General features: G+C 32.7%; 1 protein-coding gene across 8 annotated transcripts in view; it reads left to right on the forward strand.

The window, feature by feature from the left end:
- LOC126811788 (LIM domain-binding protein 3) overlaps positions 1–22,813 on the forward strand; it is a 37,436-nt gene extending 14,623 nt beyond the window's left edge. For 2 of the 8 annotated variants that reach the window (XM_050537692.2, XM_050537693.2), the window contains 11 exons: positions 1,424–1,538; positions 6,404–6,504; positions 7,480–7,598; positions 8,823–9,045; positions 11,017–11,190; positions 12,249–12,280; positions 12,739–12,991; positions 13,463–13,649; positions 15,932–16,052; positions 20,395–20,510; positions 21,023–22,813. In XM_050537692.2, the coding sequence (XP_050393649.1) occupies positions 1,424–1,538; positions 6,404–6,504; positions 7,480–7,598; positions 8,823–9,045; positions 11,017–11,190; positions 12,249–12,280; positions 12,739–12,991; positions 13,463–13,649; positions 15,932–16,052; positions 20,395–20,510; positions 21,023–21,100 (1,519 nt within the window). In that variant the 3' untranslated portion in view covers positions 21,101–22,813. Of the gene's footprint in view, positions 1–1,423; positions 1,539–2,992; positions 3,139–6,403; positions 6,505–7,479; positions 7,599–8,822; positions 9,046–9,528; positions 9,560–11,016; positions 11,191–12,248; positions 12,281–12,738; positions 12,992–13,462; positions 13,650–15,931; positions 16,053–20,394; positions 20,511–21,022 lie in introns of those variants that run through there. The other 6 variants (XM_050537695.2, XM_050537696.2, XM_050537700.1 and 3 more) reach the window with 6 other exon arrangements.
- Positions 22,814–23,763: the final 950 nt, after the last annotated feature.

Consider the following 23,763-nt stretch of genomic DNA (forward strand, 5'->3'; position numbering starts at 1 on the left):
ACTATCTAGTTTTTAACTATTATAGCGAGAACTGCCATCTCTTTATCTTATCTCCCATAATGTATCTTTAAGAAAGGTTTTATGTTATATTGTGTATTGCTTTTACCAGTTTGTTAGACGATCTTTAAAATGTGTAAGACACTATGTGTCACAACATGAGACTTATACACTGAAAACTGTGTCCAGGGATACATAGTTGTGTTAGAATTAATGTGCAATATGCTGTGTTAAAATCAACTGTAGGCCACCTTATAAATTTTTAACTGAATGCAGACGTGATGCAGGAAATCTTACTTAAATGTGCCTGAAGAAGATTATTTTTCTTAAAAGTAGCCCGAGTTGCCTCTTTTTCATCCAATTGAATCCATGCAGGAGATTATCTACCATTGATATTTATGTCAAATAATCAATTTAAGTACATATTAGCATTGATTAAGATATTTATTAGATAAATTAGATATTATCCAAAAAAACATACAATCAGAATCGTTGACTTTAAAGCTTTATCTCATATACTGGCTATTATTAATATCTATAAAAACAACCCTTATATTATGTTGTAAAAAGAAACATGTCTTCTCATATGTCAGATTTGTAGGTTGATGGCCTCTCATATTTTATTTGATCAAAAACAGAAGTGTTTCCGACTGGAGTGTTAGGTACTTGAAATTGAGAGGAAATGATATAATAATAATAATAATAATAATAATAATAGGCCCAAATATACTTGAAATATAAATGTCTGTTTTACAATGCTCAATTTCTTTATTGGTACTCATATTGGACTCTGAGTGATTTGTAAATCAGACAAATAAACAATCTGATTAAAACACAGATCCTTTTTTTTTTTCGTTTTTATAGTTCAAAATTTCGTTTTACTTGTCTTTACTACACTTGGATCTGGAAGACTTGTTATTTAACTCGTGTTCTGAATGGTGTCAGGGATAAGCCAATGAATCAGTCTGTTACGGCGAGCTTTAGGCGTGTTTTTCACGGAACTGTGGGTAATCCACTAGTAACATCAATGCTGATTGGTTAATCAAATGTCTGACGTAATAGGGTCATAAGTCTGTCTTTTGACCCCTGACGTGACCTATCGCTATAACTTGTCAGATCTTCATGTAGTGTAGGCCATCGAAAGTATAAAAAAACGAAACGAAATATAGATCTGTATTTTAATCAGATTGACAAATAAATGAACACAGTGAAGTAAAAAATTTACATTCACTCGTCAGCTTTGTGAGCATATAATTATCTGATGAGAATATGGTATTTCTGAGTGCATTTGATGTCTTTTTAGAAATTATCTACAGGAATTGGTCCTCGATCTTTGATCAAACAAATGATAAACTGCAATGGGTTACTGCCCAAACAATTTTAATGCATCAGTCAATATTGCAACAATTTCTTTTATCTTTTTCAGAGGTGGCAGTACTCCAGCTTATGATAAATTTTCCACTCCTCAGACAAGTAGTTTTAATTCCGTACCAAAAGCTCCTCCAGTAGGTGGTGGTGTTAGTCAACCATCTTCTAATTCAGTAAGTGATATTCTTAAATTTTGTAGCAATATTTCTATTGCCAAAGTTTATTAGAAGCAAGTGATAGAGATATGTCATAGCAATTTCTGAAGAGTTCATTAGGAGATGGTGCCAAAAGCCAAATTCTTCTGGTTTCTTTAGAATAGAAAATTGGTTGAATGAGTACAACACTCCTAAATTTAGCTAAGTTATGAAAATTTACAATATAGCACTCTGTGGAAGAGTTTTGTTAACAAGTGCTTGGCCTAAGAAAAAAATGTGTCTAAAACTAGGATGTAATATTAATTCATGTAAGATGATTGTCAAAATCTAATTGGCAGGGTTTGTATTGCTATTTTGTAAGCCCCAGGGCTACAGCCACTGTGAGGCCTCCAGAGGGACAGTTATGATTTTAGGAAGTTTGTATCCACATCCCACTTGGCATTTCTGGTATACACTACAGTCTTTCTTTTTGCCGTCGAATATGTACTTCTACTTGGATTCGAACTGATTAAAATACAGATCTATATTTAATATTTTTCGATGGCCTACATTACATGAAGATCTGACTGGTGGTACTGGAAGGTCTTTTCAGGGGTCATACAAGCGGCTTTTGACCCTATGACGTCAGACATTGATTATTCAATCAGCGTTGACGTTTCTAGTGGTTTATCCACAGTTCCGTTCATCGCACGCCGTAACAGACAGTTTCATTGGCTGATCCCTCACTTCAACCAGAACGCCAGTAATATAACAACTCTTCCAGATCCTAGTGTAGTGAAGACAAGTAAAACAAATATTTGTACTATAAAAAAAACGAAACGAAATAGGATCTGTATTTTAATCAGATTGAGTTTGATTAAGCATTCATCCATGCCTTAATCCAGCTGTTTTACATACCAATCAAATAGATACATTAATTTACAAACTGTCTCCCAAAATGTTGAGTACCGGTAATTTATATTTTCTTGGGATTCTCTGCCTGATTGACGTCATGACAGGTGTAAGCAACATGGACAGTATATAAACTTATGATAAAAGTAATTAAGACACACTTAGTTAATTAGTGTAGATAATTAGATGATGAAATTCATATGTATGATAATAGTTAGATACAAATTACTTATTCTAATAAGTTTATAAGATACATCATCTCGTGTATGCTCCACCACCATTCTGACCAAACTATAAAAGGATATGCCCTTTCACTGATAGAAATATTACACCTGACAACCATTATATATACTTACTGTAAAATATATAAGTATAAACTGTAAGAATTAATAAATATTGAATTTCAATTTGACGTACATACGGAAAAATGACATAAGATAGTTCTGGTATTATGAACATTTCTAAATAAGCTATCAGCCAGATGTTAATAAGTTTAAACAACTCTGTACCATGTAATGTTGCCATCGACAACAAATACCATGATATAATATGGTTTACAGTAGCAGACGCCTAGATGGTAGTTGAAGATTTAGTCATACATTCTGTCAGTACTGCCGTAAGACTCTCAAGGTTAGAGAGTCGCCTTGTAACTTCCACTCATCTCATTTTTCTTGTTCTAATATTTTGATAAATGGATAACTAATCAAACGGGATGTACCAATTTACGGTAATTATTTCACATCTGTTTATTCATTTACTATACTGATATCACCATTATTATGAAAGACACATCATCAAAAACTTTTCTGTTTACTTTTTTTGTTTTCTAAAATTGTCAAGAGTATGTATACCTTTGACGAAACTATTATTTATGTATGTTTTGAAGTATTTTGTTTTGCATTATTTAATTAGTCATTATTTGACTTGTACTGGTGCCAAAAAACATAATTATGCTTACATGATTATAATCTTGCAACAATCCAACCCACAATTAATTTGCCAAATCTCGAGCTAATGTTTGGTTACCATCCTTATGCAATTTGATAAAATTGTAAATGTTTTAAAATAAATTTTAAAAGACAGAAATAGATGTTGTTAAATCAGCAGAAAGGAATTTGGATGTATTCCAGCAATGAAATAAATAATGGTAGCAAAACTTTATGGTACTCTATTCCAGTATCAAAGATACTTACATTGGTTATTCTGGTTTCTTCATGCAGTTTATAATAATTTCAATTTATATCATTAATACTTAATAGTAAGTGCAGGAGGACCACACTACACGTAAAACAAAAATCTACAAGATAAACCTGCGGGCAAGACAGAAAATAGACATTGCACCAAATAAACAAATATCAAATTAAGTGAATGGATATTTGTTGAACATTGTAATATAAATTTCTGGAAAAAGAAAGTCGTAAATTAACTTCAATAAGTTCAAAGATTTAAACTCTTTATTCAAGGTCACCAAGTCACATTGTCATGTCAGTACTAGTTTTTGAAATGTTATTAAATTTGTGGGGTTTTTTTACTCATTTTTTGTTTCAATTTTGGCACAAAAGGTGGGGGAATTATTCACATTATATTTAATACGAATATGCATTAAATTTATACTTGAACATACTGTAATGATGTATCACCATCTTGGGTAATGGATCAGAAACTTGGTTATGATATAGGCCTACCAGGGTTACAATATAATCTTACCGTGGTTACAAAGCTAATCGCTTACAAGCAATTTGTACCAAATTAACAAGAAGTCGTGTAACTTGAGCTAAAATTAACAATAAAAACTAAACATTCGACAAACATGTATCCAAGATAAACTTTAACCAAAAGAATGATAATGATGTAGCTAGCACCTGTACTAGGTATACAACTAACTATGTCAAACTATCTATCTCTCCACTAGATTAGATATATTTGATTTACCTACTACGTTCTGTCAGCTTCAACTAGAATATAAAATAAGGCGTGAGTGATGAAAGGCACATGCTTCTAGAGAACATGAGCCACCATTGTATTTTTGCCAGTATACAAGGTGGTTTTTTTTTACCTTCATCTCAGTCTATTGTAGTCATTGGTCAGTACACCTGGGTATACATACGATGTATGTATACATGTACTGGTTTTCATATTAATAAGGCTTTTGATGCAAAGACGATTGAAAGTTTACATTGTCTTCTATTGATTTGACACTGTCATCTTTGTGTGTCCTAGATGAATATAGTAATAATGATTTTGCTATCTTTTCATGCTGTTTATATTAGTTCATTCTTCATAAGTTTCCCTTATAAGCCCACATATATTGATGACAGGTATCATCATCACTGACATCTTAATTAAAGCTTGTGAATTGGATACAGAAAATAGTTCATAGAGGAATTCTTTAAAACTTTCTCAGATTGTTCATAGGAACTGTTCTGCTCAGAGTGGGCTAATGAAGATGGGTTGTTCATAGGAACATCAGAAGGAATCCTATTGCAATTCATAAGAATTCAGTGTTATTCAATCGTTATCGTCTATTATCGACATCATATCAGTTACTGTTTAAAATAACACAAACATTCATTCCTTTTTTCATTGTGAAAATCTTTCAAAGAAAATAATCCTAAAGCGGCAGATACCTTTGACTTTCTTGTCATCTACTTACACCAACATCTTTTTGATTTTTAAACCTTTGCTTATTTAAATTCAATCGAAATTATTCGATAAAGTCCATTATCTGGCCTTTTTAACATGTTAATGAAAAGTTAATATAGAGTGAATTAAATATGGCTTGAGAATTCAATTCATAAAGCTTGTTTTAAAACCCTTGTGATCTTTTTCAACGTTAAACCTTATTTTAAATCGGTCTTGTGATGACAGCTGAGGCAGCGACTTTGATGATCAAGAAACAAAGCTTGATTACCCAATCAACAATCTTAATCTCCTCACCACTAAGGTGCTAAACAAATTTGTGAGATTAACAGAAGTTATTCCCATTAAAGTTTATGATATACAAAACATAGATTACGGGAGGTCTCTACATGTATTTGGGACTTTGTGTGAAGATGGCTCAAATAATTTTAATCAAATTAGTTTGAACTTGCCAGTAACCACTGGCTATAAGTACATGAAATTTTGTTTGGCCATTTCATGTGCTCTTTGAAGGATAATGAAATTCAAATAGAGGTGATACAAATTTGAATTTTAAAAAATCACTGACATCAAACAAATTAGCATGGATTGATAATCAATGATTCATTTCCAAGTTTTTCTTTCATTTCATTATCAAATCACCTCACTGATTAAACTCTCTAACATCTTTCAATAATTGAATATAAATAATACCTCATTTGTCAATTCACCCTTAATTATATCTCAGCTTGGATTTTTTATAAAGTTAATTTGAAATTGGTGGAATTTGATCAAATACTCCCTTTAGAAACATAATCCATCACTTTTCAGAAACACTTTACACTAATGTGAATCCAGGCTTTGTCAGTGAAACAAATCAACACTAATCAGAAAGCATTATGTTTTAAAACTGAAATAAAAATGTGTGTCTTATGTTCGGCTGAGTAAGATCATTTCATATAACATAAGCGATAAGAAAGGCTGTTAGGACTGGTCCAGGGTCGATCTTATTGATAAGAGCTACTTACTCAACAAAGACACATAGCCAACGGATAACAGACAATTCTCTCACCCCGATCCACAAAAGAGAGATACATACACATGTAGCGGTCGTCTCCCACTTACAAATACTGACACACTTTAGTCCAAATCTCGACTTTCATAAATTAACCAATTTTGTACTAACCCTACCTAAATGTATCAACCTTTCCTTTATACTACTGTACATTATGGAATTAATGACAAATCTAAATTTGGGCAACCTTTTTAACATTATCATTTCAAATAAATTAATAATTTTTCTTTCATGTAGTTTATCATTTTATTTCTTTTATGTGATTTACACTATTGATTTATTTAATTTTTCTTTCCAGAATTTTAATGCATCTGCAAAGCCTTTTGGGGCACCCAGTGCTCCAGCTTATGGTGGATCAAATGTGGATAACCTCGCAAATAGAACTAAAAATATGTCCATGTAAGTTTACATATAATGTTTGTTCTAACTCCCCTCCCCCCACCCACCCCAATGATATACAGAGGGCTAATGAAATAGGTTTGTCCATTCATCTGTCTTTCAGTCAAGCCTTTTGGAACAAAGTGTCTCTGTTTCTATAATTGAGGTGGAATGTTCATTAGGTAAATGGCTTGAGTGCAGTGCCTGATTTGGATGAAGAGAAGCTCCTCCAAATTCTCCCACCTTCACGAGTTGAGACTAGATGAAGATGAAAGTGTTTTAAAAACAATTGAGCAAAGTCAAAGAAGAGGTCTGATGTTTAAGAATACAGTGCTTGTAAGAAAGGCTTATAAATGTGTCAAAAATATATGTAAATCCAGCACTGCTTAAGTGAGTTCAGTGCTGAGAATTTTATTTGTAGATGCTTTGGAAGACAATAACAACAGTTTTAATTTAATGAGAGTGGTTAAATGTGGTGTATAGTTACATTGCATCAGTACCTTGACTAAGTTCAATAATAAGAAGCATTTTGATGATTTATATAAATTTAATGTGCAAATAATTAATGAGCGTCATCTATTTGTGTTGGGATTGAGAAGGGGACATAAGCCTTTTGGATTTTTTTTTAAATAGAACATCTTCTTCAATATATGAATAATATTTTGTAGGTATCAAACTCATTCACAAGACAGGTTGTGCTTATCTAATAGTTTGGGATTAATACACCTATTTCTGTTTGGCATTTATTGTATGGTGATACGGTGTATAATATGTTGTTTTTTTGTACATTTACATGTCTACTATATACTAGATATTGTCTTGTGGACATTGTCTAATGTGAGAGAGAGAGAAATGGGGTTTAATGTCCGGGTTTATTGGGTGTTATCATTAGCATTAATACCATATTGACTGAACATGCACAAAATAAACGTTATACGGCTAACACAAAATAAAAGTTAAAGCGAATTAGTTTAAATGGTAAGTTATTGTTTTCAGGGAACCAGATTATTCAGGTGCTGCTCAAAAATATTCAGCTATGAACGAGCCACCCCAGCCATCGTCACATCAATCATCATCTTTCCGTTATCTTCAAAATATGATGGATTCAGGTCAAGGTAATGTACTATATTTTAAATGTTTAAATACTATATGATATCTATATGCCTACATTGACATGTGGTCATATATTGTCCTTACTCCCAAATTATTATCTGACTGGCAACCTATCTTTCTTTGATTTGAAGAAGGATGCGTCTTAAACCCAAAATCTTCATTTTCGGATAGAACACCCTTGACAGTATGCCATATAATGCAGTCTCTAATCAGAAAATATACTGCAAATATGGAGGAAAAAAAACTGAGCCCAAGATAAAATACCTGGAATAGGTGTCTTGATGGTTTAAGACAGGTTCAAAGTTTACAATCTCTAATGAGGAATATATATTTATATCCATATTGATATTTAAGCCATACTATTATTGTGCTGTTTGGTAGAAGAACAATAGATACAATTTATGGATACATATATACAGAATTTATGTAGATTTATAAGTTTTATTATGCACATTATCAATACTAATTATAATGTACTATGGATTGCTAGACCATTATCAAATAGTAATAGCTTTTACGGTCATTACTAATCACATAGTTTCAATATGGAAGTCTTTCAACTGAACCATAATGTTTCCCGGCCATTGAAATTTATTATATGAATAACACTTGATAATTTTCCAACCTTTTTCCTTCCTGTACCCTCTGCCTTTTAAGTATAGTGAATAATACTTTAATTTCACTTGCAAATTGTTTATATAATATCATTATGAAAAATCATCACTGTGAGACAAATGCACTGAAAAAGAAAAATTGCTTCTCATTTAGTTGGTCCTAGAATGTGTGTCAGTTCTGTTATAAAACGAATCTGTATATGACCAAGTGTAGGATTCAGAGGCTTTCAAATTTAAGTTTCTAATTGATGTGATTTTACTACACACTGCTGAGATTTATAAGATGTTTAAAAATTTTAACGAGTTTAGCAAAAATTGTTTAAAAATTTTAAGGAGTTTAGCAAACACTGTTAACTTTGTCGCAAATTTTCACATAAAGTTTCAAATTCTTGGTAAAGAAGTTTATGAAATCCATCATAAAATGCCCTACCCAGATATATCAATAATTGGATTTCCTAAAGGCAGGAGTCCATGTTAATTTGAATATGATATTGTTAAAAAATAAATTATGATTAATTTACTACTAGAGAATATAGAATATAGTATAGTAAATTTTCCTTTTCACATGTTTTCAGTCATTGATCATCATTTTATTGCATGCGACCATTTCAGAACCACCATCAGCCTTTAAATCCAGTCCTGCACCACCTGCAGCCCCTCCAGCTCCAAAACCCCAAACTTATATCGCTCAGCCTGTCGGACCTGGTGAAAAACCAGGCACAGTGAAAGCCATAGTTTCACAGAAATATAACACACCAATAGGACTATATTCTGATAAAAATGTTGCGACAACATTTAAAGGACAATCAAAATTTTTAGTTAGTCCTGATGAAGGGTACAGTATACTTGTTCAATTTATTAATGAAATTGTTAAATTTTATTGTTTAAGTATTATTCGATCATCGTTTTAGCACAGATTTGAGTTCCGCTATTAACTTTAGCTCATGTGTAAGATAATCATAGTGAAAATACATTCAGAACTTTAGACAAAGAGAAATAGTTTGCTTATAGTGATAATGTTTTGAAAAAATAAGCTATTTTTATTTAGTAAAAATGTTATCTTACATTTTGTGAGCTAATAGTTTGTGCTAGATGTTTGATTAAATAAATTTTAACAATAGAGTATAACATGTTATAATCATGTATATTATAAACAAGATATTATAACAGGATGGTGGAAACATATTTTGGTTGGCTTGCTTAACAATAAACCATTATGTTTACATATATGTATATAGTTGTTATGATATATTGTTTATATATTAGATATAGGTAATGATATTTAACAGTATTGTATATATAACTTATTTATTTTCAGTAGATTCTGAACCTATTCCACCTTGGCAGAGGTACTCCACTCTACTCTATATTTCATGCTAGAAATATCTTCAGTGTGAACACAGTTTTTTTTCCTTCGTTTTGTTTCCAAATTTTCTTTCCATTTTTTTGTTTTTGAAATTTGGTGCAGTGGTGTGCTATTTCATAGATAAATTTGTCTATTATATATTTTATGAAAGCACTAGAATGCAGATATCACTTTTAAAATCTTAGCAGGAACTTAGGGTTTTAATTTCAACTCTTAAATAATGGTTACAGAGTAATGGTTGGATCAATACCTTACTCCCCTTCCCCCACACCTTCACCCCATCCTATCACATTTATATCCCATCGTCAAAACTGTCTCTTTTATTTTATTTATATGTTTAAGAAAAATGTATTTAAAAAGATGGTTCAGATTTTACAATTATTATTTGATCCCCATTTATACTAAAATTTTCTTTAATATTAAAAAAAATCTTACAGTATTTGAATAGTTGTTATACCCCTTATTGTTTCCCTACCTCTCTCCATTATCCAAACTAACTTAACAATCAGTCAATGATATCATTCTACATTCTAATAAAAAGATCCAATTTCCTTATTTGCTAGCCTTTCATTGAGGATGATTTCAATTAATAATGGTATTTGTAAATTAAACATTTTGCATGTTTAGATAATTTTAACTTGCATGACCTTATAAATATGTAATAATAGGTCCGATAAAAAATGTAATTAATTTTAGCAAAAAAAAAGTTATATGATAATCAAGCAGTATAATCTGTTATATTTTGCTATGATTTAAGAAAATGTAAGCTTATTATATATTATATATAAACTGCCTATATTATGTTAAGCCTCAAGTTTCAAATTTCTTTATCTACTGACAATTAACAGCACAACAGGACTTGTACATTTCTATAGATTAAAAATCATCCATCATAATTTTGACATCGAAAATTCCTGTTGAGACAAATTATATTCAGACTTACAGCAGACATCAATTATTATTTTATGAATAGTTTGGTTCATATTTTCCATTTAAAATATTAAACAGGTGTAGTTGACATGATAATAATAGTTTAGAAGAGTCTTGTTCCCTAGAAAAGAAAGAAACTTGAAATGAAAGTCTTATGTTGACATTGAAAATGCACAAACTCCTCAAATATCCATTCATAAAAAAAAAATATTGTAGGTTATGTAGTGTGTCTTGTCCACAGGTTTATCTTATCGGTTTTGTTTGTGTGTAGTGTCGTTCTCCTGCATTATTTATCTATTTAAACTTAGTTATTACCAAGATATCTAGATAATAAGTGGAAATTTAAGCCAGTTTTAAAACATTTCCTCCAGATTACATCATAAATTATACATGTATATCCCTGTTATTTCTAGGAAACAGACTCGGGCAAAATTAAAACTAGCATGTAGGTTTATTGTGTGTGTAGCTTGTTTTGTTTAAAATAGCATGTTGGCATGTTTTGTCTTGCAGTGAAGATCTCCCAAATCCAGCACCAAAAGAAAACGGTAAAAGTGAGGTAAAAACATATCAGCCATCGGAAACATATAAACTGATACATGAACAAGATGCCCCGAAAGAAACGCAACCCACACATTCTCGATCTTTTAAATTTTTACAACAGCAATTAGGAGAAACGAAAAATGGGTAATTATAGAGTGTACACCACACTATTATTATAAGTTCCAGTTACTCTATTCCATGTTGTCAAAGTTTTCCATTTAAGTGAAGAATGAACATTTAAAATATTGGGTTTCTGTGATTTAACTGTGGTGCGTCCAGAAATTACAACTTGACCCTGGGCACTAATTTTTTCTTACGGTAAATTTTGGGATGTTTTTTTCTTTGATGTTTCAAAGTTTATGGTTCTTTTGGGTTTCCCCCCTCAACTTTTTATTGTTGCATTTTCTAAAGACTCCCTGATATAGAATTTATTAGAACCAGCATGACATACTTTTGGAGTGTTCTACCACAGCACATGTTCACAGCATGCATAATAAATAAATTATGATTATTATTTTATCAGATAATAAGTTTTTTTTTATATTGAATGAAGAACAACAAAAATATTTGCACAATAAGTTATTTTCAAGCTTCTTTTCCGAAATGTTTTTAGTACATGTTTCTTATTTCATTGTTCAGCTATCATCTAAATACACAGACAATCATGCATGACATGCAAATAAAAATAGGATTTATAATCATATTTAGACAATGATTATCAAATTAGTGAAAATAATGAAATTAAACTATCAGTTGTTGATTTCATGCAGGGCATTATAACAATGACATGACATCATTGAGATAAATGTCATGGTGATGTTCCAGTAGTAACTACAGTCTGTAATGTGTTTATATGATATCACTATAGACTGGACATGAAGTAAGAAAGTGTACTAATACAATAGAAAGATGTTTGAAATTATTTATTGTGTATTTATTTACATGTGGATGTCAGAGAAGCAGATATATATTATGCTTATAATATATTATAATGGCCTATATATGAATATATAGCTGTGACATGTAGTTAACACTATTTTTGAGAATTGGTGCTAGTTATTATCAACATTCAAAAACTATATTGGTCTTTCGCCTTTTTTTTTGGAAAGCAGATCATTCATTGTATATAACATGTTTATCTGACCAGAGGAATGTGTTTTATATATTGTGTTATATTTATTTGTTTAATTTTGATATTTCAGTCCTGCGGCTCCAGTACCCTATACCCCACCAGGTTAGTATACAAAATCTTTACCAAACATATTGTTTACAATTTACATTATAATGACTAGCAGTAATACTAAAAAAAGTTTAATTACCGTACTTCATTCTTTGGGTATAGTGTCTTTTAAGAATATAAATGTGACAACTTTTATGGACGGCTTAGATTACTTAGCTCCTATGGGCGCATGTTTAATTGCCTGGCAACAATTCTTTATTGGTTAAGATAGAACACAAATATGAAGGTGAAAATAATACATGCAAATGGATAAAAAAAATGAAATTGAAAATAATACAAAACATACATAACGTTAAGACAAAGTTTTAGGCAATTTCCCTTATTTTTGCTTATGGTGAACCTGAAACCACTAATCACAACTAAACCAAACAATCTGAATATTTTAGGTGAAAATATCTTAATTTTGTCCACTTTGTTTTAATTGAGGAAAATTGTTTTATTGTTTTTTTTAGCTCCTGCAGCACCAACATGGACACCAAAACCTGCACCAGTACCATCTGCTCCTGTAGCTAAAACCTGGACTCCTAGTGCAGCCCCACCCATGGCTCCATCAGCACCTCGTGCTCTAGCACCTAGAGTACCACCCCCTAAGCCATCAGGAGTTGGTGCTATACGAGGAAGAATAGGTGATGCCTCCATGCAGAATCAAGGGAGTGGAATGATCCCTAAAACGGCTCTTTGTGCCTCTTGTGGTAATACCATCAGGTAAAGTTAATATTTGGCATCTAGAATTACCAATTCCATTTTCAAATTATCCGTATAATATTAAGTCTAAATTTCATTGCCAGTTACGCAAACATTACCCTGTAAATTTGAAGATATTATGGCTAATTGGAATGAATGAAATGGGCGGGTGTGTCTCGGACAAAACTGATATCGAAACTACCTCCAGGTTTGTGAGCGAATGCCTTGGCAAATTGTTGTAAAGTGTTGTGCTCCAGGTCATAGGTCTGCCATTATGAGTTTATCCCCACCATTAAAAATGTTGTAGGTCATCAATCTAACATTTTGGATCTACTGTTTTCTCCCACTGATATTAATAGGAGCGAGTTATTAAAATAAAAGAGATGCCTGGAACCATATTTTTGTCCCAATAAGTCCTTGATTATGCATTTCCTGGTATTGTAAAACCATTTAAATACCTAAATTCATCAATCTAATTTATTTCATTTTCAGAGGTCCATTTGTATTGGCCATGGGTAAAAGTTGGTGTCCAGAACATTTTAATTGTGCCAATCCTAGATGTGGTAGAAAATTAATTGATATTGGTTTTGTAGAGGAAGGTGGATTTTTGTACTGTGAACAAGACTATGCCCAACATTTTGCTCCCAAGTGCCATAAATGTACTCAAGCTATTGTTGGGGTATGAATCACTTTTTATCACTTTTTTGGCTTTGAAATCAGATATACATTGGTTCAACAGGATATTATGGGCAACTGTCTAGTGTTTTGAGATTTTGTTTTAATTTTTATACGCCCACATTGAAATGTGGACGTAAATTGCCGTCGCCCCCGTCTGTCCGTCGGTCCGTCGTCCACAATTTCTTGTGAACGCTCTAACGCCAAAAGTTATCATCCAATTGTTTTAAAATTGATATATGTTGTTTACATTAGTGAGATGAAGAAGCCTATTGAATTTCAATAATTTCCGTTTATTACGTCTAGAGTTATGGCCCTTGTTTCACTTTGTTGAACCTTGTGAACGCTCTAATGCCAAAAGTTAACATACGATCTTTGTGAAATGTATATGTAATATTTAAGTTAGTGAAACGAAGAAGCCTATTGAATTTCAACAATTTCTGTTTCTTACGTCTAGAGTTATGGTCCTTGTTTCACTTAATTGAACCTTGTGAACGCTCTAACTCCAAAAGTTATCATCCGATCTTTCTGAAATTGATATGCATTATTTAGATTACTGAAACGAAGAAGCCTATTGAATTTTGGCAATTTCCGTTTATTACGTCTAGAGTTATGGCCCTTGTTTCACTTTATTGATCCTTGTGAACGCTCTCAAGTCAAAAGTTATCATCCGATCTTTCTGAAATTTATATGCATTATTTAGATTGCTGAAACGAAGAAGCCTATTGAATTTCAGCAATTCCCGTTTATTACGTCTAGAGTTATGGCCCTTGTTTCACTTTATTGATCCTTGTGAACGCTCTAACGTCAAAAGTTATCATCCGATCTTTCTGAAATTTATATGCATTATGTAGATTACTGAAACGAAGAAGCCTATTGAATTTCAGCAATTTCCGTTTATTACGTCTAGAGTTATGGCCCTTGTTTTACTTTATTGATCCTTGTGAACGCTCCAACGTCAAAAGTTATCTTTCGATGTTTCTGAAAATTGTATGCATTATTTAAATTAGTGAGACGAAGAATCATATTGAATTTCAGCAATTTCCATTTATTACGTCTAGAGTTATGGCCCTTGTTTCACTTTTTTGAACCTTGTGAACGCTCTTACTCCAACAGTTTTCATCCGATCGTTCTGAAATTTACATGCATTATTTAGATTAGTGAAATGGAGAATCCTATTGAATTTCAGCAATTTCCGTTTATTACGTCTAGAGTTATGGCCCTTGTTTCACTTTATTGAACCTTGTGAACGCTCTAACTCCAAAAGTTTTCAACCGATCGTTCTGAAATTTACATGCATTATTTAGATTAGTGAAACGGAGAATCCTATTGAATTTCAGCAATTTCCATTTATTACATCTAGAGTTATGGCCCTTGTTTCACTTTACTGATCCTTGTAAACACTATAACGCAAAAAGTTATCACCCACTCGATCGTTGTGAAATTTATATGCATGATTTAAATTAGTGAAACGAAAAAGCCTATTGAATTTCAGCAATTTACAATAATTACTTCTAGAATTATTGCCCTTGTTTCACTTTGTTAAACCTTATTAATGCTCGATTGATGATAGTTATCATCCGATATGTATGAAATTTATATGCATCATTTAAATTTGTGAAACAGGTCTATTGAATTTCAGCAATTTCCGTCAATAATTTCTAGAGTTATGGCGATTGTGAACGTTTGAATGACAAAAGTGATCATGTGATCTGTATGAAATTTATATGCATTAATTAAATTAGTAAAACGAAAAAGCCTGTCAAATTTCTGTAGATTACTTCCAGAGTTGAGACCCTTGTTTTAGTTTGTAGAACCTTGTAAACCCTCAAACGACAAAATTTATAATCTGATCTGTATGGAATTTGTCTTGTAAAGGCCCCCCAATTACCTACAAAGGAATAAATATGCGACAACCCTTGACGAGCGCTCGGGCGATTTAGCTGCTGTGGGCGTATGTTTTGTTGCCTGGCAACCTATCTTTAAGTATGAGATAAATTTGTTGGTTTTCTGAACTGGTTGGAAAATATCAATAGCAACAGGTTGATGTATTTACCTACAAAGAACTGACCACTGATCAGGGTGGCAATTCAAATATGTGGGATTTCAGTACTCTCATCTCCATCTTATCTATATCAATAAGTAATTACTATACATGTATATGTAAAACATGAACCAGGGCTACCTTTTTTTTTTAAAGAATTGTATCAATTTGTTTCATGGTAGCATCCCTTTAAAATGAATTTGCTTTTAAAATAAATCATTGACAACCATTTTATTTTACAGGAATGTGTAAATGCAATCCAACAACAATGGCATCCACAATGTTTCTTATGTACTAAATGTCATCAATCAATCGGAGGTACTCAGTTCCATATTGAGGAGGGTAAACCCTATTGTGAGAAAGGTGAGTGTCGTGGTATGACTAAACAATGGCGGCCATTTAATTTCTTTTATTACTAATTAAACATGCACATTAACAAACGCGGCAAATATGAATATATAACGATTGATATTATTACACATCAGAACATCTCCCTCTTTTTAAAATAAAAGTAAGTCAATGCATACTGTCATAGTATGTTTCTTAAATAAAATGAAAATACAGCTCAATACTTTTAAGCCCAATTTAACTGTTTAATACGTGTACAGTTTATCTGTATCTGGACGGTTTCCGTATAATACGACCATATCGAGTTCTAAGTGGTTGTAGTAGTTCGGGTATATGGTTGTTATCAACTGGCAGATTTGGACGCATTATGTTCTCAACTGGCATATCCATATCTAGATAATCATCGTCGTCATCATCCATGGGTATATTAAGGTGACGCCTATTACGACGATAAATTCCACGCTTTGTTTTTACAATGTAAGATCTGGGTTCTGTAGCTTTATCTACAATTATTCCTGGAATTAGCCATTTTTTATCATTGTCAAGTTTAATAAAGACTTTATCACCTGGTTTTAATTCAGATAACTCTTTAACTCCATGAAACCGATTAAAGTTAGATTCTGAATGATTTTTATATAATTCATCTTTCCCCCTCACCTTTTCTAAATCAGGCCATTGTGGTTCTAAGTTTATGGGTAAAGTAGGTAACGTTGTACGTAATTGACGTCCCATTACTAGTTGAGCTGGACTGCATTTAGTAGCTTCTATTGGGGTTGCTCGATAATTCAGAAGAGCGATGTGTGGATCGGGCTGGTTAAGAATGGTCTTAGCTGTTTGGACAGCTCTCTCGGCTTCCCCATTTGCTTGTGGATAGTGTGGACTGGTCGTAATATGTTTTATACCATAACGATTACAAAAGCTGTTGAATTCATGCGACACATATTGTGGACCATTGTCCGAAATTAACTGCTCTGGGATTCCAAATCTAGCGATCACATCTTATTATTAAATATTGTTTATTCTTAAAAGTACAAAGATCTGAAGCTATTCTTTGCCAAGGTCGATCGGGTAATGTACTAGAAATCAAAGGTTCTTTGTTTTGTGTAGGTCGTTGTTTCAAACAATATAAACATGAAGACACTTTATTACTGATTTCTGTCGAAATCTTCGGCCACCACACGGACAAACGTGCGCGTTCTCTGCATTTTGTGACACCTAAATGTCCTTCATGGATGCGGTTTAAAATATCATCTCTTAGGTGTGACGGAATAATAACCCTGTAACCATAAGTAAGTACACGATTAACACTGCTCAAACGTTCTAGAACAGCAAAATAGGGTTTAACATTTTCTGAAACATCTCTACTGTATTCAGGCCATCCCTGTTGAACGTAGTAAAGAACAGTCTTTAACGTAGGATCTTCTTCGGTAATTCTGCAAATCTTAGTAAGTAATTTATCTGATGTCGGCCACAAAGAAGTTATCGAATCAACAAACATGTGAATTTCCTGTTCTGTACTGTTGTCCTCTGCATTATTTAAGGGACTACGACTTAAAGTATCCGCTACCAACAAGGTCTTCCCTGGAACGAATTCAGCTGTTGGATTAAAACGCATTAATCTCATCAATAAACGTTGACAACTAATAGGAACCTGATCAATGTCTTTACGGTTAATTAGAAGCACCAAAGGCTTATGATCAGTTAATAATTTATACGAATCAAGTCCGCAAATATATCTAGAAAATTTCTCGCTCGACCATATTGAAGCTAGGCACTCCTTTTCAATTTGAGCGTATCGTTTTTCAGTATCTGTTAAAGTACGAGAACAGTAAGCGACTGGCTTCCAATCAGAATTATATTGCTGCATTAAGACACCTCCAATCCCATATTGACTAGCATCTGCACTAATCATTGTAGGTTTACTAACATCAAATAATGACAATACAGGAGCGCTACTTATCAGTTCTTTGACTGTTCTAAAAGAGTTTTCTTGAGATGAACCCCAAGTCTAAACAATATCTTTCTTTAGAAATTTGTTAAGTGGTTGTAATACATGAGACAAGTTCGGTAAATATCGGCCTAAATAATTAATCATGCCCAAGACACGTTTCAATTCTGTTACTGTTGTAGGTACCCGTAATTCCTGGATAGCTTGTACCTTATCAGGATGTGGGCTAATACCACCTGAGCTGACAACGTGGCCTAACAAATCAATTGAGGTTTGACGTAGGGTACACTTATTTCTGTTTAGTTTAAGTCCTGACTCTTTAATGCGTTCTATGACTGCTGAAAGGTAGCGATCATGTTCTTCAAGCGTTACTCCGAATATAAATATATCGTCCATGTACACTGCTACTCCGTCCAAACCTGTTAGTAATTCAGACATTTTTCTCATAAATATTTCCGGTGCACTGGTAATCCCAAATGGTAACCGTTTAAATCTGTATCATCCATTAGGTGTAATAAATGTGGTTAATTTAGAGCTCTCTGTATCAAGTGGTATCTGATAAAATCCGCTGGATGCATCTAGGCGTGAAAAGTATTGACTTCCTGACATTTTATGCAAAATATCTTCTAACGCGGGTAAGACATATCTTTCGCTTTAACACCTTTATTCAATTGACGTAAATCGACACATAAACGAACACGACCATTTTGTTTTAATTCCGGAACCACTGGAGCACACCAGTCGGAAGGCTCTGTGACTTTTTCCATGATATCTTGATCAATCATTCTTTTTTAATTCTAATTCAACTTTAGGTAATAACGGAATTGGTATTCGTCTAGCTGCATGGACAGAATATGGAATGACATCATCTTTTAGTAATATTTTTACTGGATCACCCTTTAAGAGACCTATATCTGCAAAAAGTTCTGTATCAATTTCAACACTGTCAACCTTACGACAGCTATCGTTTCTACTTATAAGTCCCATATAAACTGCTGCTGTGCGGCTAAGCAGATTATGAACAAAATTACCTCTAACAACGTAAATCATAATTTTAACAGTTTTGAGGTTGTGAACTATGGGTGTTATAAAATATCCTAGGCAATCTAACCTTCCACCTGGACTTCCAAAATTAACATCCGACTTGTATAAAATAGGACGCGAATGCAACATATTAAATGTTAATTCAGATATTACAGTCGCATCGGCTCCAGAATCAATTTTAAACTGAAGTAAGGTGTCTTCAACTCTCAATGAAATATTCCACACAGGTTCTGTATCTTGTAAACAATCTGTGGATGTCAGTGAACCAAGAAAAAAATCAGGTTGATTTTTATCAGGAATCACTAAAGGGGAACAACTGTGGGTTGCTTCATCGTCGTGAAAATATTCAATATTACTGATTAAAGGGAGGGTACTACAATTTTGTTCGTCTTTTACTGTCCGAGTTATCTCCCTTATAGACTTTATCTTACAACACACTGCAAAATGTCCTACTTGATGACATTTCCTACACTCGGAATAACTAGCTGGGCAATATTCATCGAATCGGTGTTTACGGCTACATCGTGTACAATTTCTTTTGTTTTCACGGTATTCTCTGTTTGGATTATAATTATGATAATAATATCGCTGTCTTGAATTCTGAAATTGCCTTGAATTATTGTTACTATACCTCTAAAATTTTCATTTGAACGTCGATGATATGCTCCATGTCTCTCGGATCTTCGTGCTATTGCATCTATTTCTCGTTTCATGCTACCAAAGTTATTCATACTACTGCCACTACCGGTACTCTCTTCACTTTTGGAATTATTTTGGCTTTTAATTAGTTCACTGTGCCTTGCTAAACAAATAGCTGATTCTAACGTTAAATTGTGGGTCATTTGCAATTTCTGTGAAACAGTCTTATCTAATACGCCTATTACAATTCTGTCACGTATGCATTCGTCTTTTCCGACACCAAAATCACAATGTTCAGCCAAATCATAAAGTTTACGAACAAACGCTTCAACCGATTCTTCCGAATTTTGGACACATTGGTGGAATCGTGACCTTTCAAAGATTACATTTCTTTTTGGAATAAAATGATCATTAAATTTCTGTAGCACAACGTCATAATCTTTCTTTTCAGCATCGTTTCTAAACGTAAAACTTTTTACCACGTGCTCCGCCTCGGGACCCATAGCATAAATCATTGCGCTAACCTGCACATTTCCATCTTCTTCGTGAAGCTTTGTTGCAAGGCGATACCGGGAAAATCGCTCCCTCCATTCGAGCCACTCTGACGGGAATAACAACTTTTATGCAGTGCCAGTTTTATTCCGATTATAAAGTGGTGGGCTAAAAATGAATTCAAATTATAGTTTAATTGATGATAATATTAATTCTATTTTTATGTTATTTTAGATTGGGGTGCCATGTTCCAGACTATGTGCACTGGATGTGAATTTCCTATTGAACCTGGTGACAGATGGGTTGAAGCTATGAATAAAAACTTCCATTCGGAATGTTTCTATTGTGCAGTAAGTTTGTTCTCCTATCTCTGCTTATTTTATTTGATAATATTTTACTTTTTAGAGAAAAATAACTGTAGATATTAATACTAGATTGTGGCCTGCTGTGGTTTGATGATGCCCATGGTCAATTCCTTGATTGTATACACCAAGACACAAGTATAGGGCTCAACTCTTGGAATGAATCTCCCCCTGAAATGAATGCCCAGAGCCTTTGCCCCCTGTGCCTCCCTCCCTAATGCCGGAACTAGAAACCAAACATCAAATGGAAACTAAACATTTTATTTAAGATGTTGTAGGACACCATCTTAGGATGATGGCTTGTAATTTATGTAGAATGATAATTCATAGCATAACACCAAAAAAAGAAAGAAAAAAAAAGATTTCATATGACCTTGTTCGAAGTTAAACCATTGAGTAAGGAAATGAAAAGGGAGTTCTAGCATTCACAATTTTGGCATTTTTGTTTTAAACATTTCATGTTCAAACTGTGGGTAAAATTTGAATATTTTCTATTTCAGACTTGTCAAGTGAGTTTGGAAGGTCAACCCTTCTATTGTAAATCTGGTAAACCATTTTGTAAGAAACATGCTCGATAATTGACTAGCTAGCTAGATTTAACTTAACAATTGTTCTGAAGGTGTGATACAAACATAGAGACTGAATGCTGGAGTGGATTTTATGCAACTTATATAAAAAAAAATATCTGATTTGTATATAAATATCTGAAATATATATATAAAATAAATATTGGACTTGTAGTAAACAAAATATCTGGCTTAATGCTATAGAGTTAACAATATCTGTGTTATCTTGTGGTTTCTGTGTATCAAATATGCAATATTTCGTTATTTTATATTTTTATCAATACAATTTCTATCTATTTTTCGTGAAACCAAATATTTGAGTAATTTTCTATATATATTTATATATGAAATGATGATATTCGGTGTTGGTGTCATAATATTAACTCGTTATACGATATTGTATATAAGGTTATATAAGCAATAAATTTCGATCTATTTTAATAAATATCTGTGCATAAAGTTTGGGGGAAAAAGATAATATATTTTAGAACAAGAGAATGTTATAACTGTAAATAGTGTTTATTACTGTGTGTTGCTTGGGCATAATTATTGTATGTATATATATAATTCTATATACCATTAGGATGCCCTCGTCTGCTCCTAAGTTTTTTTGTTATATGTAGTTGTTATGACTTTATTTTAGGAAGACAGATTGGTTTATTTATATAGAATAACAGCATGAGTTTATCGACACAGTCTCTTCTTAAATGACAAACTCTTTATAGCCACATTTTACATGATCATTATTAATAGGTTAAAAATTATTAGTCTCTGGTTGTACAAAAAAGTAAAAAGCTATGTGTCAAGAATTTTCATAAAACATATCAAGAATAGTGTCAAAATATGAATATTTTACAAGAATAGTGCCATGAAATAACTGCCTAATTTAGTGGAAATATTAAGTATATTTAATATCTCCAGAATTTATTTCCCTATTTATTATCTTTATAAATGTTAATAATAGGAGTTAACTACAAATATATTATTATGTTAGGATTTATATATGAATTATAGATATTTAGCCACATACTTTATCTATATCTATCTAGATGTATTATATTATTTTTAGCGCTTTTATATACAATATACTTTTCATATACTCTGCACACAACTACTTAACAGATTCACATGTACATATATAATATACTCCATAGTTTATAAATGAAAATTATAACTTAGTTTATTGTGCATACCATAAAAAATGAAAATTACTTAGTTTCATATGACAATTATACAGTTGGTAGTAAAAACTTCATAGTTTAAGAAATTTTACTTGGTTGATACTTGAAAAGTTATATAAAGTCGATGAAGAAAACTCTATATAGATTAAGGAAAATTTATAGTTTATTATTGTTATTGGTAAAAACTCCCTATTTTAACGAAACAACATTTTGAGTTCTGAAAACTTTATCTGTCTGTTATTGACAAGAATTACACATTTCTTCTGTCTGTTATTGATGAAAATTACATTTTTCTTTGTTATTAATGGGAAGTAGTTAATGTAATTATTACTAATACTGATGAACTGATGTGATCTTGAGTGATACACAAGTTATTTCAGGGATAAAATATGCATAAATTAGAGTGACTGTGTTTTACAAGTGTTTGTTTTTAATTACCTATAATCTGTTGTATAACAGTATATGGGATATTTTTTTGTTCTCCCCTCTACCTAGTATATTGCTCCAAATCTATAGGTCTGAATAAAGTGGCTTTAATATATTACATTTTTCTTATTATATTCAAGGGGGGGTTGGGTGGCCAAACGGTGTAACACCAGCACGTTGGAGCAGGAGGTCTGTTATTGAGTCGGTAGCCACAGTGGCTCAGTGAGTGAGACGCTGGTTCTCTAGCATGGAGATCGCGGGAGTACCCGGTGTTGGCCAAAAAAGTTCATCATGGTTTCCCCTTGTCAGTTTTGAAAGGAGGGCCTGACAAGTACAGCTGTCTAGTCATTCGATGGAACGAAAAACCAAAAACCGAGGGCCGGCAGTTGGAATTCGATATAAGAGTAGGCTGTAGTGCCACTGACCGGGCAAAATTTTCTTCATAGCACACTGTATGGTGTATGCTCATCTTCATTAGCCCAGTTGGAGCAGAACAGTAGGACAATAAACCCCTATTTCATTGAGTCAACTGGTGTGGTTTTGATACCCTTCTTGTATGTGACCAGGAGTAGGGTTTTCTCTAGGTCCTATGTGGAATTGAATTATTGAAAAAAAACCCCAATGAACAGTATGTTAGTCCCAAAATGACTTAGTTTGTGAGGAGTTAACATTAAACCCCATTTCTCTCTCTTAGTATATACATTATAATTTAAAGATGTATTCCCTCAAGCTTAACTGGGTAAAGTCTGTCACCGAGTCAAGTGGCGTGGTTTTGATCCTAGGTATGTGTAGGGTTGCAGATTTTCTCAGGGTTAATAACCACCCCCCCCCCCTTTATAGACCCTACACATTTGGCAAATTATAGAAATATAAAAATTTGTTTGTCCCAAAATGACCTCAATTGTGTTCAGTGGGTATTTAATTCTCTCATGTTCTCTCTTGCGGGGGAAAATGTTGACAAATTGCCTAATGAGCCTACAAAAAAGTACAATAAATTAAACAGAGAAATTATTACATTGCCTCAATCCAATCTAGTGCTCATGCATTCTTAAATTGTCATGTGTAAAA

The sequence above is a fragment of the Patella vulgata genome, chromosome 2 (genome assembly GCF_932274485.2).
Source record: "Patella vulgata chromosome 2, xgPatVulg1.2, whole genome shotgun sequence".
NCBI lineage: Eukaryota > Metazoa > Mollusca > Gastropoda > Patellidae > Patella > Patella vulgata.